Raw genomic sequence first — 13,459 nt, forward strand, 5'->3', positions numbered from 1 at the left:
ATATGGCCACTGAGCGAGAAACGATGAGGCGACATTAACCAATCAGAAGTCAGTGAGGAGTTACGTTGGTGTGACGTCAACAGGTACGCCACCCTATGTTTTACAGAAAATGTAATAATATGACAATGGACACAGTGGACTGCACGCACCCTGCGTATCAGTTTATTAGGAACACCAAGCTGATTTTGAACTATACATTTTCACTGCACCACAGTATTTTGCATACGTTTTATTTTATTTGACGGTATTTATATACATTTACACTTTTAATACAGCATACACAATCTAGTTGACCTCAGTAGCAGGTGATTGCACAATGCGCATGCGCAGAACTACTAACAGGTCCCCCAACACGTGTCCTCGGCCAGGTAAAATATATACTACGCAACATAAAACCTTATCGTAATGTGAACGTTATATAGATATGATATGCATAGATAACGTTGTGTAGTGTATTATTTGTTATGTTTGCGGTTGTAAGCACAGTAATGAGCTCGTTGTGAGTTAATTAAGGAGCTAATTTGTCTGTGGCTAGCCTCATTAGCTCTTGTACGTTTAATTAGCCGCATTTGCAATTAAGAGCAAACGAAACTCTCGCGCACTATTCCACACTCGTATTACATGGCCGTTAACTACCTTGACTTGATACATTTTCCTTGACATTGTTTAAAGGCTAACAGTCGCCATGAACCGTTCATTGTCCCCAAACATGCTTCGACCGAACCTTCCCCTGAGGAAACCGTCATCGAGCCCCATGATGGCTGCTCCCACCGCAGCGACTTGTCCGAGACTCCCTGGGCCCGGTGCCGCTTCACCTCTCCGCCTGGCTTCCCCCATCACTGGAGATGGTTAATTATTAATCTGAAATGACTGATAGCAACAATTATTGTACACTCATTATACAAGTGTTTTTTCTCATTTATACATTTGCTGTCAAAATGACATGCACTTTGGAATATCTAATTATAATTTAATAATAAATATTTGTATTTGTTTTTTTTAGGTTCTGTGCAGTCACCAGTCAAGAGGAATCAATCTGCAGTAAGTGTCCAAACATACCTAATAGTAAAGGGACAGTTCAGGTCTTTGAAATGAGTCAGAGGTATTGACACTTTATGTCAATACATGTTGTTTTATAAATGACACAACCTAGTGATGAACAAATCAGTTTTCGGTGTACTGAATCAGTTGATTAAAAAGATTTGATTAAAAAGTGAATCGTTCAGTGCTTCCCGCGTGATCGGGAATGGGTTGTGATTTGGCACGCCATCACCGGCTTTTAGCAGTGCTGTCGCTATATACACCAGACTCCTCTGTTAAATATTGAGATTTTTGAAATTTCTTTGCTAAATGTTGGAGATTAATTAATTTCAGGATTTCAGAAGTCTTTTCAACTGATCTGCCGTCCGGTATTGTTTCGTTTGATTCTTCTGTCGAATGCCACGCTCATGACTCTTCCAGTGATGACAGTCTCTGCCAATCAGTGGCCTGCAGTCTGTTGACGTCACATTTTAGTATCAGCTCAGCTCGCTTGGGACCTCGCCATAGCAGGTACCAAAAAAGGTACCAGGTACTATCCCTAATTGAAAAGCCTGCCAAACAGGTAAAGCCGAGTTGAGTTGAGCTGAGTAGTGCTCAAACTGCATAATAGAAAAGCAGATAAGTGAATTCTTCTGCTCAAAATACAGGTCATGCAGCAGTTTGACAGGATGAAAGCTTGATATAAATATGTAGCCACCGCTACGATATCAACACTGACCAACATGCAATTCCTCCTTTTTCTAATGGTCAACATTTCATTTCATCTAACAGCAGCAGGAATCATGCTTTGCTGCTCAGCTACTCCCCACTGGGTTCTCTCTCTGCCCGTCGCTCCCACAGACAAGCACACAAACATTGACCTTTCAGTCAGACTCGTTACAAATGTAATTTTGTCCTTGTAAACAGAAATGTCCATGTGTACTGGCATACAGGGCAAAGATATGAGATGAGATCAGAAGTGGTCACAGGAGACGCATCCAGGACACAGCAATGTCAGGAATGAACAGTCCTACTTAACAGTGGATGTTAATATCTTGTTTGCACAGGGTCGGGGTTGCAGCTCAATATCATAAATCAGTGTTAAAATTCTGCCTTCACAGCTGTTTGGATCTGTGCCCCCGGAACTGACTGCACACTTCTGCAGCTATTGTGGTCAGCAAGGTAATATTTACACAGATGTTAAACAGTTAAAGCCTTCACACCAAAGAGTCCTCATGAACTGTACAGTGGTGATTGTCACTAAGTTTCTCTTGGTGCAGAGATATTTGCACCAATGACTATTACTGTTTTGAGATGTATTGAAACACAGCAACCGATGTGATGTTTTTAAGATAATTTATATATATGAAAAAATAGATTAAATTAATAATAGTTTTTTATTGATGAGCTGCATGTGTGTATCTGTGCTTTATTGTAAATGTAATGTATTAAATGTGATTTTCTTTCTGAAATATCATTCTGCTTGTACCAGTTGGTAAAAACAAAACAGCATTATATATTCATTGTTGGTTTACATTTTTATGCACCACAGCGATGTTTGCATTAAAAATCACACCAGGATGTTCCTGAGCAGAATTTCAGAGATGCAGCTTCTTCTGTACAGCCCAAATACTAGTTTTATGTGGAGTGGCAGTGTGTTTACAAATGCTGATATTTCAACCTGGTTTCCATGTTGAGGTTAGTCCACTCCTCCACTGAGTGTGTGCGAGGGGCTGCAACTGCTCACACACAAGATAGGGGAGAAGCTTTTGATTTAATATCAGGGAAGCGATTATGGCAGTTTTAATGGTTGCGAAATGTATATTGTGCATTTGATATCGTGATAACAGTAGGTTTATTGTGTGTATTATTAGTGTATTATTTTCTGTTGTGATTTTATCTGCACTGACTCTTTGGTTTAAGTTATGCAACACCATTTAATCCCTGTTGTTTTTTTCATTAATTTAGTTATGTCTAATTCACTGGTATTTACTGACAGGGAATTTTCGATGCAAACGTTGCAAGACGACGTCTTACTGCTCTGTGGTGTGCCAGACAGAAGACTGGAAGGCGCACAGACACATTTGCAAGTCTATTGATCCACAACCTGCAAAGTAAGCTGGCTCAAACCTGAGTGCCACTCACTGTCAGCTCTAAACAGGTTTTAATAATGTCAAGTCAATGCATCATGTGAAATAAGTAATGCAGCTGCTTGTTTGTGTTGTTGTTGTTTTTTAACAAAAGAGAGAACCCAAAGGACATCACAGCTCTGCCTGTTTCAAGTGATCAAACCTGTCAGCTGGATTTGAAGGTAATTTCTCTGCTTTGATCTTGTAGTTAGCATTTTCAAGCTCTTCATTTGTATTATTGGACACAATCTAAAAATGTAAAACTGTGATCCGATATCAGTCTTTTTTGTATGTTGATAAAAGCCTGTAGATGACACCAGCCTCCAGAGAGTGTATTTAAAAGACCTGAATATGGGTAAAGTCATGTCAGGAACAGAAATCCAGGTACAACATACTCGGTTTCTTCTAAATGTAAAAACTGATTTCTCTTCTGAAATACCAAAGTTCACTGTTTGTTGATTGTAACTGTGTGTGGTTTTAGGCATCCTTTTTAGAGTTCTACAGCCCTGCCAGGTTTTATGTTCTTGCCCAAAACCCTGAGCAGCTGGAAGCTATGCGGATTATCAGTACAGAGCTACAGAAAGCCTACAGCTGCCCCTCAGTTACTACATATGTACCCTGTGTTGGCGAGGTTTGTGGAGTGCAGTTCTCCTGTGATATGGTAAGCAGAGGTCCTTTCAGTGGATCAACAAGTGTCTTGAGATGTCATGTACAGACAAGTCTTTGACCATTGTTACTTGTGTTTTGGAATATGTAGAACTGGTACCGAGGGCTGGTCAAGACTTTGTCTGCTGATCAGAAGATGGCCAAAATTCTTTATATTGACTTTGGCAATGAAGAGGATGTCCCTGTGGAAAGAATCAGAACCCTGACTGCAAAAATACAGCCATTTTGTCCATGTGTGAGTGTACACTCAACACCATTCAAATGAGCTGTTTTCACTAGGGTCTATAGTGGCAATGATGTGTGATGATATCTCTCACCACATGGCGTTCATTATGACCGTTTGCAGTGTCTTAAATTAATGCTTGCTTCTGCCGTGTCCAGGCAATGGAGTGCCGTATTGGTGGAGTGGTGCCATCAGCTGGCAGCTGGTCAGGCGAGTGCTGTATGATGGTGAGACAGCTGCTGACTGGCAAGACAGTGGCTGTTAAGCTCCTGGAAACATTAGAGAATGGACGCATCTATGCTGTGGATATTCTGCTTTCACTTGGTGTGTTCTATAGTACTGCAAAGGCTAAAAAATTAAATCAGTTTAAATGATTTGCAAAAATCCAACTCAACAGCTCCTTTCTTGTCTTACTTGTTTATTTTTTGATTCAAGGAAACCGGCTCAGCACATTCCTCATTGAACATGGCTTTGCAGTCGAGGAACCGTCATCAGTCAATGTAAATCCAACTCGGCAAGAGATAAGTAAGACAGTCCACTCAGGAATTCTTGTCGTAGCAGCTTTTGTATTTCTTCCGAATCACATCACATCGCTTTATCTCAACTCAAATCATTGTACTTTTGTGCTCAGCTAATCACAGAGGCTGTTTCATCATTGGTTTGTTAGATCAGTCTTAAGAACTGCAAGACACTCTCATCACATGGAATAACTGTGAGCCCCCTCTTGTTTTTGTATTTGTTAAATATTGAACTCTCCAAAATGATAATTTAACCACATTGTTGCATACTTATCCTTTTCATATCACCTCATTTGAAGTTACTTTCCTCTTATTTATTGGTATTTTCTTCCTCCCCCATCTCCCTGTGTGTATCTCACTTACTGACTTTGTTCCAAAGGATAATTGGAATTCACTGATTTCATTGATGGCGTCACATGTGATATTTCAGCGTATGCAATTCTTCTTTTCTGCCATAGTGAAGTTCTGCTGTAATATGCACGTGTTCTTACTTTATATATTGGACCCGCAGATGAACTGAATGCATGCAAAAATTGTCAATCTAAAAATAAACAATTTTACAATTCTGTTTTTCAAATGCCATTACTTAAGAATCTATAAATTGTGTACAGTGGATAGACATTATTTCTGATTACAATAACTGTTTATACAAAGCACTGTAGATTTATAGCACTCTAGGCTTCTCTCAGAATATCTATGCTCCACTTTAGGCACCATGACGAATGTGTCTTTAGAAAACTTCAAGCGCTGCTCCAATGGGATGGATGACAACTCCTGGGCTCAGCCTCCTGAGCCACTGAAACATGTCGTTGGTGACTCCTTTTCTGTTGTCATCACCCACTTCCAGTCGCCAGATGAAATCATTGTACAGAAGGTGGAACATGCTGGTAAGAAACCTTTTATATCCTGCTGCATTCATCATAAAGCTGCTGACTTGGAGATTTAACTTGAGGGCTTTGGATTGACAGGTGTGATTCAGCAGATGCTGTTTAACCTAAGGGAGCATTGTTGTCAAGTTACAGCCCCCCACAACTTCAGACCAGCACCTAACACTGTTTGCTGTGCCCAGTTCTCAGGTAAAACACATGCATCCTAACACCTGACACTACTTTCCCATTGCTATGTCAACATTGCATACCAGAGGTCGACCAATATGGATTGAAGGATAGCAAATAATACATACAGTGTTCAACTTCAATAACCAGTTATTGAACCGCACTAATGGTCTGTTTCTCCATTCTGTAGTTTGTCTAAAATGTATTTTCAATACAAATGTATACATTAAATATTAAACACATAGCTAAATATCTACCCTGTATCTCTACCTCTATTACCGTAAATGTCAGCCTATTGAGCGCACCTGACTATAAGCCGCACCAGCTAAATTTGAAAAGAAAATACATTTTGTACATAGGCTGCACTTATATGCCGCAGGTTTTCATGTTGTAACCAGTAGCGGCGCCAGGATTCAATCTCTTATCAAAGGACTTTGTTAATGAATGCATTCACGAGTGAGTGCCCGTGACTAGCACTGAATGATGAGTCGCGATCACCATGGACAAAAGTGGGCCCATCTGTAGCGCCGCGTGTGGTTGTAACATGAGATTTTTACACAGAAGGACGCTACACCGAAGTTTTTCGTTATTGTTTTTATTAAAACAACGTAATTTAAACACGGCGTGAACATGCCTGCATGTTTAGAAAATAAAATAGCACCGACACGGCATCAACATGCCTGGATGGTTAGAAAATAAAACACTGCACCAACATGACAGTAACACGCCTGGTTAGAAAAGAAAACACTTTAGCCTACCAGAAATTGGTCATTGGTCGCTATCTTCATCTTGTGTACTAAAGCCACTGAAGTCTTTATCTTCAGTGCATAATCTTTCCCCACGTCTGTCTCACTTTTGCATTTACTGCTAGATAGTGCCCTCCGGTGGCCGTTAGCCAGTAAAAATCTGTAAATTAGTATAGGCCGCAGGGTTCAAAGCGTGGGGAAAAAAGTAGTGGCTTATAGGCCGAAATTTACGGTACATACATTGCATTATGAGTTTATTTGGTGATACTATGCTACATTGATTAATCAAAGAGGCACTATATGCTAGTATTGTTGCACATGATGCAAAAACAAAATCATTTTTCAAATGAACAAAGGTTTTTTTCATGAGTTCAGTTTGCCTTCGGTTTCCTCTGATTTTAAAACACTGTTTCATATCAGAATAGTCATTGTAATCATGGTTGACCCTGTGTGTCTCATCCAGAGGACAAGCAGTGGTACAGGGCCAAAATTCTGGCCTATCCATCAGAAGAACGCGTCTGCATTGGCTACCTGGATTTCGGCAACTCTGAGGTGGTGGAAGTGGGTTACCTGCGGCCTATCAGCCCTTCATTACTGGCACTGCCGATGCAGGCTATTCCTTGTGGTCTAGCAGGTAGGGACATAATATTTTTAAATTGGTTTAAAATGTATGTGTATACTGTATATATAATGTAATGTATAATGGCTCTGCATTATACATTAATGCAAGTCAGCGGATCCCAGTCTTCCCACCTTGCTTGACTTGAGAGTGTATACTGCTGTTTGGTGTAATAATTTCTTTACCCTCTCTGTGTTAACATTCACTTTGTTGGACAAGGACAGAAGGACAGGGGATGTTGACATTTCACTAAAGTTCAATAAAGTCTCACCACTTAGTGCTAGAGCTGCAACTAATGATTATTTTCAGAATTGATTAATCTGTCAATTATTTTCACGATTAGTCGAGCAATTGTTTGGTCCATCTGTCAGAAGACGTTAAAAAATGTTGATCAGTGTTTGTCAAACCCGGAAATGATGTTCACAAATGTCTTGTTTTGTCCTCAAAACAAAATTATTCACTTTTAATGATTTCTTTATTATTCACATTTAAGAAGCTAAAACAATCAGAAATCTTGTTTTAATAATGAAAAAAAGCTTCAAACTGATTAATCGATAGTCAGAATAGTTGACGGTTAATTTAGTAATCGATTAATCGAGTAATAGTTTCAGCTCTATAGTGCTATAGTTCTTGTAAAACAGAATAGGTACATATGCTGACCACAAGCATCATCAGAAAGTAAGACTTTGTAGCCAGTCTGACAAGGATTCTAGTTGATTTGCTGCTGATGACACTGGTATTAGTCCTGGCCAGAGGACTAGCATCTATCCTGATGTTATAGCAACAACTCCAACAACAAGCAATACATTTGAATAACTCACAGATATTGATACAAACATTGTGTGATAAACTGAAATGTCATATGAAAACACCATCCTGTTGTGTTGTCTTAGGACACCCATCTTTTTTGTGGTTTCCTTTCCAGGTGTGCAGCCTGTTGGTGAGAGATGGTCAGATAAGTGTCTGTTGGCCGTGCAGCAAAGAATCTCAAACAGAATACTGCGCATTGACATCCAGGGAGCTCAGGAGGGCAAGGCCCTGGTGGCCATGGTTGATGAGGCCAGTGATCCTCAGGCCAACATAGCTGAGCTACTGATTTCTGCTGGTTATGCTGCAGCCGTTACCATTACCACCAGTAGTGACCAGCAGGTTGACCAGACTGTTATTTCTGCAAAACCACATGGTGAGAAATGTCTGAAATAAGTCCCAGAAAATATACATCTTGAGGATTCTTAAGCCTGTTAAACACAAAGTATTTTTTGTGTGTTGAAATGTGCTCTTCAGTGCCCGCCCCTGCCTGTGAGCCTCTGGTGTGGTCTTTCAGTGAAATTCCCTGTGATGGCCAGACAGTGGCGCTGCAAACCACTTTTGTGGCAAACCCTGGAGAATTCTACTGCAGAATTGACAGTCCCACAGGTATTACTATTTCAGCCTAGAGAGCCACCGTTTTTAAGAAGTGAAATTAATCATCTCCTTTTCAAGTATTTCTACAAATTAGCCTTTTTCATATCAGACATGTTGACTTGTGACAAAAAGACATATGTTGCTGTTAAAGTCACAGGTGGCTCTGATCTGTTTTAACGTTCATTTATACCTCTGCTTTTCCTCTGTCAGTGTCTTCAGTTAAGTCCTGCAGTATTGATGTTGCTTTAATCCTCACTTTTTCTTTCTTCCTGTATCAGACCATCAGCGTCTGCTAGATCTTAGGGCTGAGTTGAAGCAGCATTGTGAGTCAGATAACTCACCATTTGAGCCCAAAGTGGGAGAGCCCTGTTGTGTCATGAGTCCTGGTGAGATTGACTGATCATGTTAATTATTACCATTTATAACAGGTCTCAGTATGTCTTTTTTTTTGTAGCGCTAATATGTGTCTTTGCTCCCCAGGTGATGGAGTATGGTATCGGGCTATGGTGAAAGCTCTGTCTGACAGTAGAGTGTCTGTGAACTTGGTGGATTATGGTTTCACCATTAAAGTAGAAAGACACCACCTTAGACCCATTAAACCCCAACTCCTCACTCTGCCCTTTCAGGCGATTTGTTGCTGGCTCTCAGGTATGTGTGGGCGTGCATAAGTAATATTTCTTTTCTTTTAATTATTCTCACATGAAAGTCAATCATGCATTGAGCATATGTTCTGTTTGGGCTCAGGTGTGGAGCCCCTGGGCTCAGAATGGAGCAGTGAAGCCTTGCTGTGGTTCCAGACTTTGGTGGATGGCAAGCAGCTCTCTGCACGCGTCCTTTCTGTCACTAAACAGGGTCATGGTGTGGAGCTGGAGAGCCGAGGTTGTAATGTGGCAGCTGCCTTGATTTCTGAGCAACTAGCCAAAGTTCCTGCTGAAATTCTGAGAGCGACGCATGCAAACGCAGGATCTGCAGCCGTCTACCAAGAGTGTGCAAAGGAAAATGAGCACAGTCATGGAAAGCCACTAGCCTCCAACCAAACTGGAGCCAAATCTGAAGAGCTGCCAAAGGAAGTGCAAGCTGCAGTGCCATCTGAAGGTCAGCAGGAGTGTCAGTGTTTCCAACAAGGAATGTGTAGTGGTGGATTTTAGGAGCCTGCTTGACTTAATGTGGGGGGTTTTTTTGGTTGTTTTTCAGCACCGTCTTTCCCAGTGGACTGGAAGACAGTGGAGCTGCCCCTCAACGAGACCTTTAAGCCGTACATTGCAGCTGCCATTAGTCCTTCCCTCTTCTACATACTGGCTGCCAGCCAGGGTCAGAACACTCACCTGTGGTTTGATATTTGATATCGTTCCTGTTGTAATTTGTGCATGTTTGTCTGCAGTAGACCAGCAGAAGCTTCAGCTGTTGATGAAGGAAGTTGCTGCCTACTGTAGCAACAACCAGGCCTCTCTTTCCTCTGATGCTCTGAGCAGACCAGGTCCAGGGGCTGCCTGCTGTGCCCAGTTCTCTGGTGAGGAAACTGTTATTATTCATTACATTACATTACATATGATGATAATTTTAACAGATCATCCTAACCACTTGGCTTTTGTTTTGTGGGTGTATCTGTTTTCTCAGTCATACGCCAGCCTGTTTGCAGCCATCTCTCTTTACAAGCACAGCTTTATTGTTTGCTGTTTTCTCCATCTGCCTTCACATAAAATAGATCCCTTCCTGTGTTAATATCACACGGTGACATAAAATAAACTCCACTATACTGAGAAACACAGACAGACGTGCGCCGATAATAGGCTTAATCAGCATTTCATAACGCATTTCACAGTGGTTTACTGTTGAAATGTACTGGGTTGGTTTAATAGGAAATTGTGTCCACTCTTAATGAGAGCAGGGGAAAGTCCCATCATCCAGACTTAATCGTCACTGCACATTGTTTAATAATTGCAGTACAGGGAACAGCTGATCTGTCATAGAGTTATTCCACACAAACAGTCCATCAAGATGAATGCTTTCCTCTAATTCTTGCGGTCAACTTTCAGGTTTGTTCTTAACTCATCTTATGACCCCACCTGTAGTTGTTACTCCTGCAGTCCTAAGCTGGTAATTTGGTGTCTGCTAGTAGATATAATTACACAGTGGGTGCTCTGTGGAGCGTAGGAGCGGCTCTTCTTTAAACACAGTATACAAGTAGGAGACCATACATTGGCATGCATTCCATAGTTCAGCTAACAACAGGGTCTGATTTTTAATGGAGTTTTTTTGTGGTGTCTGTTGATTCTTCGCTCGTAAGGTGTCAGCGGGTTTCAACAGCAGCTGTGTAGGTGGTTTCGTCTGTGTCACTTGGTAACTGATGCGTTTGTGTTTCACCTAATGATCAGTAAAGAAATGAAAGATCAGTGATGAAATGATTTTTGTTGTGTGACTATAATGATTGTTGTTACAGTTTGAATGCCTCTGCCACATATTTGGCCACATCCGATTGTTTGTGTGTGAGCAGCCAGCCATACATCAAAAAGTAAAGGACACATTTAGAGAAGATATTCATCACTCAAAGAATAAATTATTGGATTTGATGGTGATAGCAAAGTTGAATGTATGTTATTTTGTACACACTAAAAACAAGAGCACATTGTTTGTGACTTTATATTTGTTTTAAATTATGCTCAATTGTTCTCAGAAAGCTACCAAAATATTTGAAATAAACTTTTTTCCCCCTCCAGCTGATAATAACTGGTACCGTGCAGTGGTTTTAGACATTGGCGAGAATGAAATGAAGGTAATTTACGCAGATTATGGCAACAGGGAAACGGTGCCATTCTCCCGAGTGTTGCCAATCCCTCTGCACCTGCTGCAGCTTCCCTTTCAGATCACTCGATGCACCCTCACTGGTAAGGATTTAGGGCAGTTATATATGGCTAAGCTATTTTTGCCTGAAATCAATTTCACACAGGACTTCATCATTGGTCTATTGCGATTTACTCCCTCCCCCAACCCCTCTGACCTGTCCATGTTCCTAGGTAAGGAGCACTTTCCTGTGGACTGGCCAGAGGAAGTGCAGCAGTTGTTTCAAATCATCCTCTCAAACAGCGTGCTGGCCAGCGTTCAGTCCTTTGATGGATCAGCTAACATACTTTCGCTCACTCTACCCACTGAGAGTGGGGAGGGCCATGTTTCTGCCATGATACTGGATGCTCTACAAGCTCTTAACAATAGAAAGACTTGTCCAAGCCCCACCCAGAAGCCCGAGCACCCGGACAGCAGCTCACCCTCTGCCATCACTCCGGCTGAGCCTCCCCGTCCACTGCCCACACCTGAAACGCAAAAGGAGCAGAAACACCCAACTACCACCAGTCTAGTCGTCGCACCAGAACCTACAACCCAGACTCACCAACAGATTAAAAATGCCCCTGCAGAGAGTTTAGTCCCAGGTATTATGCGATATTGTTACAAGAAGTCCTTATTTAGATTCAAAATAATGAATGTGAGTGAGAATGTGAGTTGTAGGAATTGAAATAAATAAGCAGTTACAGCAATTTTGTATTTCAGAAGCTCCAGCGCAGAAGACTGAGGCAACATGCAGAATGAGCACAGACATCAGTGGTATGTACGCTTTTTAAACAAGGACACGATCCTTGACTGCTCATCTTAAATGGTTTTGTGTCACACGTGACAGTGTTGCTTTGAAGTCTTTCTGTTTGAATCCCAGATCCTCAGACATCTGGCTGCCGTTGTCTTAGCCTGGAGAGCAAGGTCAGCACTTCTTATTAGCACTCTGCCTTATTGTTCATGATAATACCTGCATACAACTGCCATGTTTTGATTGGTATAGCTACATGTTAAAGTAGTAGTCATCTCCATGACAACCAACACCTGTTCCAGCACTGCTGGTCTACTGCTGCCTTGTTTGATGAATGTGTGTCCCTGAGTAAAAAGGATAGTCAGCAAACAAGGATTTCGCTATGGACTTTGGTGTGGGGAGTGAGCAAATGACACATGCTTCAGACTAATTGCAAAGAAGAGAAGTTAAAACAAAATTCAGACAATATACACTTGGTGGCTAAGATGTATTTGTATGCCATGTTTTCAGTGAGCAACTATAATTTCACCATAACGCTGCTGCTGCCACCTTGTGGTTAAAGATGTACTATTAATGAGCTCATCGTCAGATCCTTGGGAAAAATATTGGGATACACGTAATTTCTTTGCCTGTCTGTTATCATGAAAACATCAACATCATTTTACCTTTCTGCATACACACACCCACTACCTCTACATTCATGTTAATTTCATACTTGTGAAGATAAAGTGCAACGTCATACTTTAATGATTGTTGTCTTCCACAGATTGATCGTCTGGAGCAGCTGCTACAGCTGCAGCTTTCTCTCATCAAGCAGTTAGCTGGACACACAAAATAAGATTCAACACATACGCATAATTTGACTCTCCTTGTTTGTCAACTTGTTTTTGTTGTTCCAGAAGTTGCCCTGTTCATTTTTATTTTGTAAGTAAGATAATGCACCTTTTGGACATTTGTGTTTTTAGCCCATAGTGAAATCATTTGAACTTTAGGTTTTAAATGTTTTGAGGTCGTCAAAAAAAAAAAAAAAAACTGTCAGGAAATAATCACTAGTTCAGGTAGGGTTGTTGGCCTTGTTCTTCTGTTTTGACACGTGTTTCACTCCATAAAGTTCCGTGATGGGAAATGAAAATGATTGTGTGGAGGTGATTTTTAGTTTGAATGCAGATTTCACACCACTACAGGCTGTCATTGTGACAGGTCACAGTAGGGAAATCATAGGTGTTAATAATTACATTAGTAATAATGACACCTGGGTTACTTTTAGCTTGCTTAATTCCAGGGTGCATGTTTGTTTAATGACTTTTCTACTAAAATATGTCAAAATGGCTGTTAAGGGAACTAAAAGTGACCAACATACAATTAAAGTAATGAATATGAAGTTAATAAATAAAGAAAGGGGTACTTTATACTGGATGCCTTCATTTATTGAGGCTGTTAAGTTTAGGTTTCTTGTTTTAAAAATTGTTTCATGCGTAATTACATAATTTCAGTAGGGTGTGGAG

General features: G+C 40.8%; 1 protein-coding gene across 3 annotated transcripts; it reads left to right on the plus strand.

The window, feature by feature from the left end:
* The first annotated feature begins 220 nt into the window (after window positions 1-220).
* Window positions 221-13,132, plus strand: tdrd1 (tudor domain containing 1). 3 transcript variants are annotated; one of them, XM_044013441.1, is made up of 26 exons: window positions 221-368; window positions 673-848; window positions 1,004-1,041; window positions 2,142-2,202; window positions 3,020-3,134; window positions 3,265-3,331; window positions 3,453-3,533; window positions 3,631-3,810; window positions 3,907-4,050; window positions 4,197-4,362; window positions 4,474-4,563; window positions 5,267-5,443; window positions 5,525-5,632; window positions 6,821-6,991; window positions 7,902-8,159; window positions 8,261-8,392; window positions 8,659-8,766; window positions 8,861-9,028; window positions 9,125-9,475; window positions 9,575-9,691; window positions 9,762-9,890; window positions 11,098-11,265; window positions 11,395-11,805; window positions 11,924-11,977; window positions 12,084-12,127; window positions 12,721-13,132. In XM_044013441.1, the coding sequence occupies exons 2-26, from the start codon at window positions 686-688 to the stop codon at window positions 12,790-12,792; spliced, it is 3,573 nt and encodes a 1,190-aa protein (XP_043869376.1). In that variant the 5' UTR covers window positions 221-368; window positions 673-685; the 3' UTR covers window positions 12,793-13,132. The 3 variants fall into 3 exon arrangements, with proteins under 3 accessions (XP_043869376.1, XP_043869377.1, XP_043869378.1); XM_044013442.1 differs by having other exon boundaries at window positions 9,765-9,890; XM_044013443.1 differs by having other exon boundaries at window positions 5,291-5,443.
* The last annotated feature ends 327 nt before the right edge of the window (window positions 13,133-13,459 follow it).

The sequence above is a fragment of the Solea senegalensis genome, linkage group LG18 (assembly GCF_019176455.1).
Source record: "Solea senegalensis isolate Sse05_10M linkage group LG18, IFAPA_SoseM_1, whole genome shotgun sequence".
Taxonomy (NCBI): Eukaryota; Metazoa; Chordata; class Actinopteri; order Pleuronectiformes; family Soleidae; genus Solea; species Solea senegalensis.

Excerpts from the sequence above, each read along its gene's own strand:
- tdrd1 (XM_044013441.1), top strand. The coding sequence starts at position 686 with ATGAACCGTTCATTGTCCCCAAACATGCTTCGACCGAACCTTCCCCTG. Across the intron at positions 2,203-3,019 it reads CAGCTATTGTGGTCAGCAAG|GGAATTTTCGATGCAAACGT; the intron begins GTAATATTTACA and ends ATTTACTGACAG. Across the intron at positions 9,891-11,097 it reads CTGCTGTGCCCAGTTCTCTG|CTGATAATAACTGGTACCGT; the intron begins GTGAGGAAACTG and ends TTCCCCCTCCAG.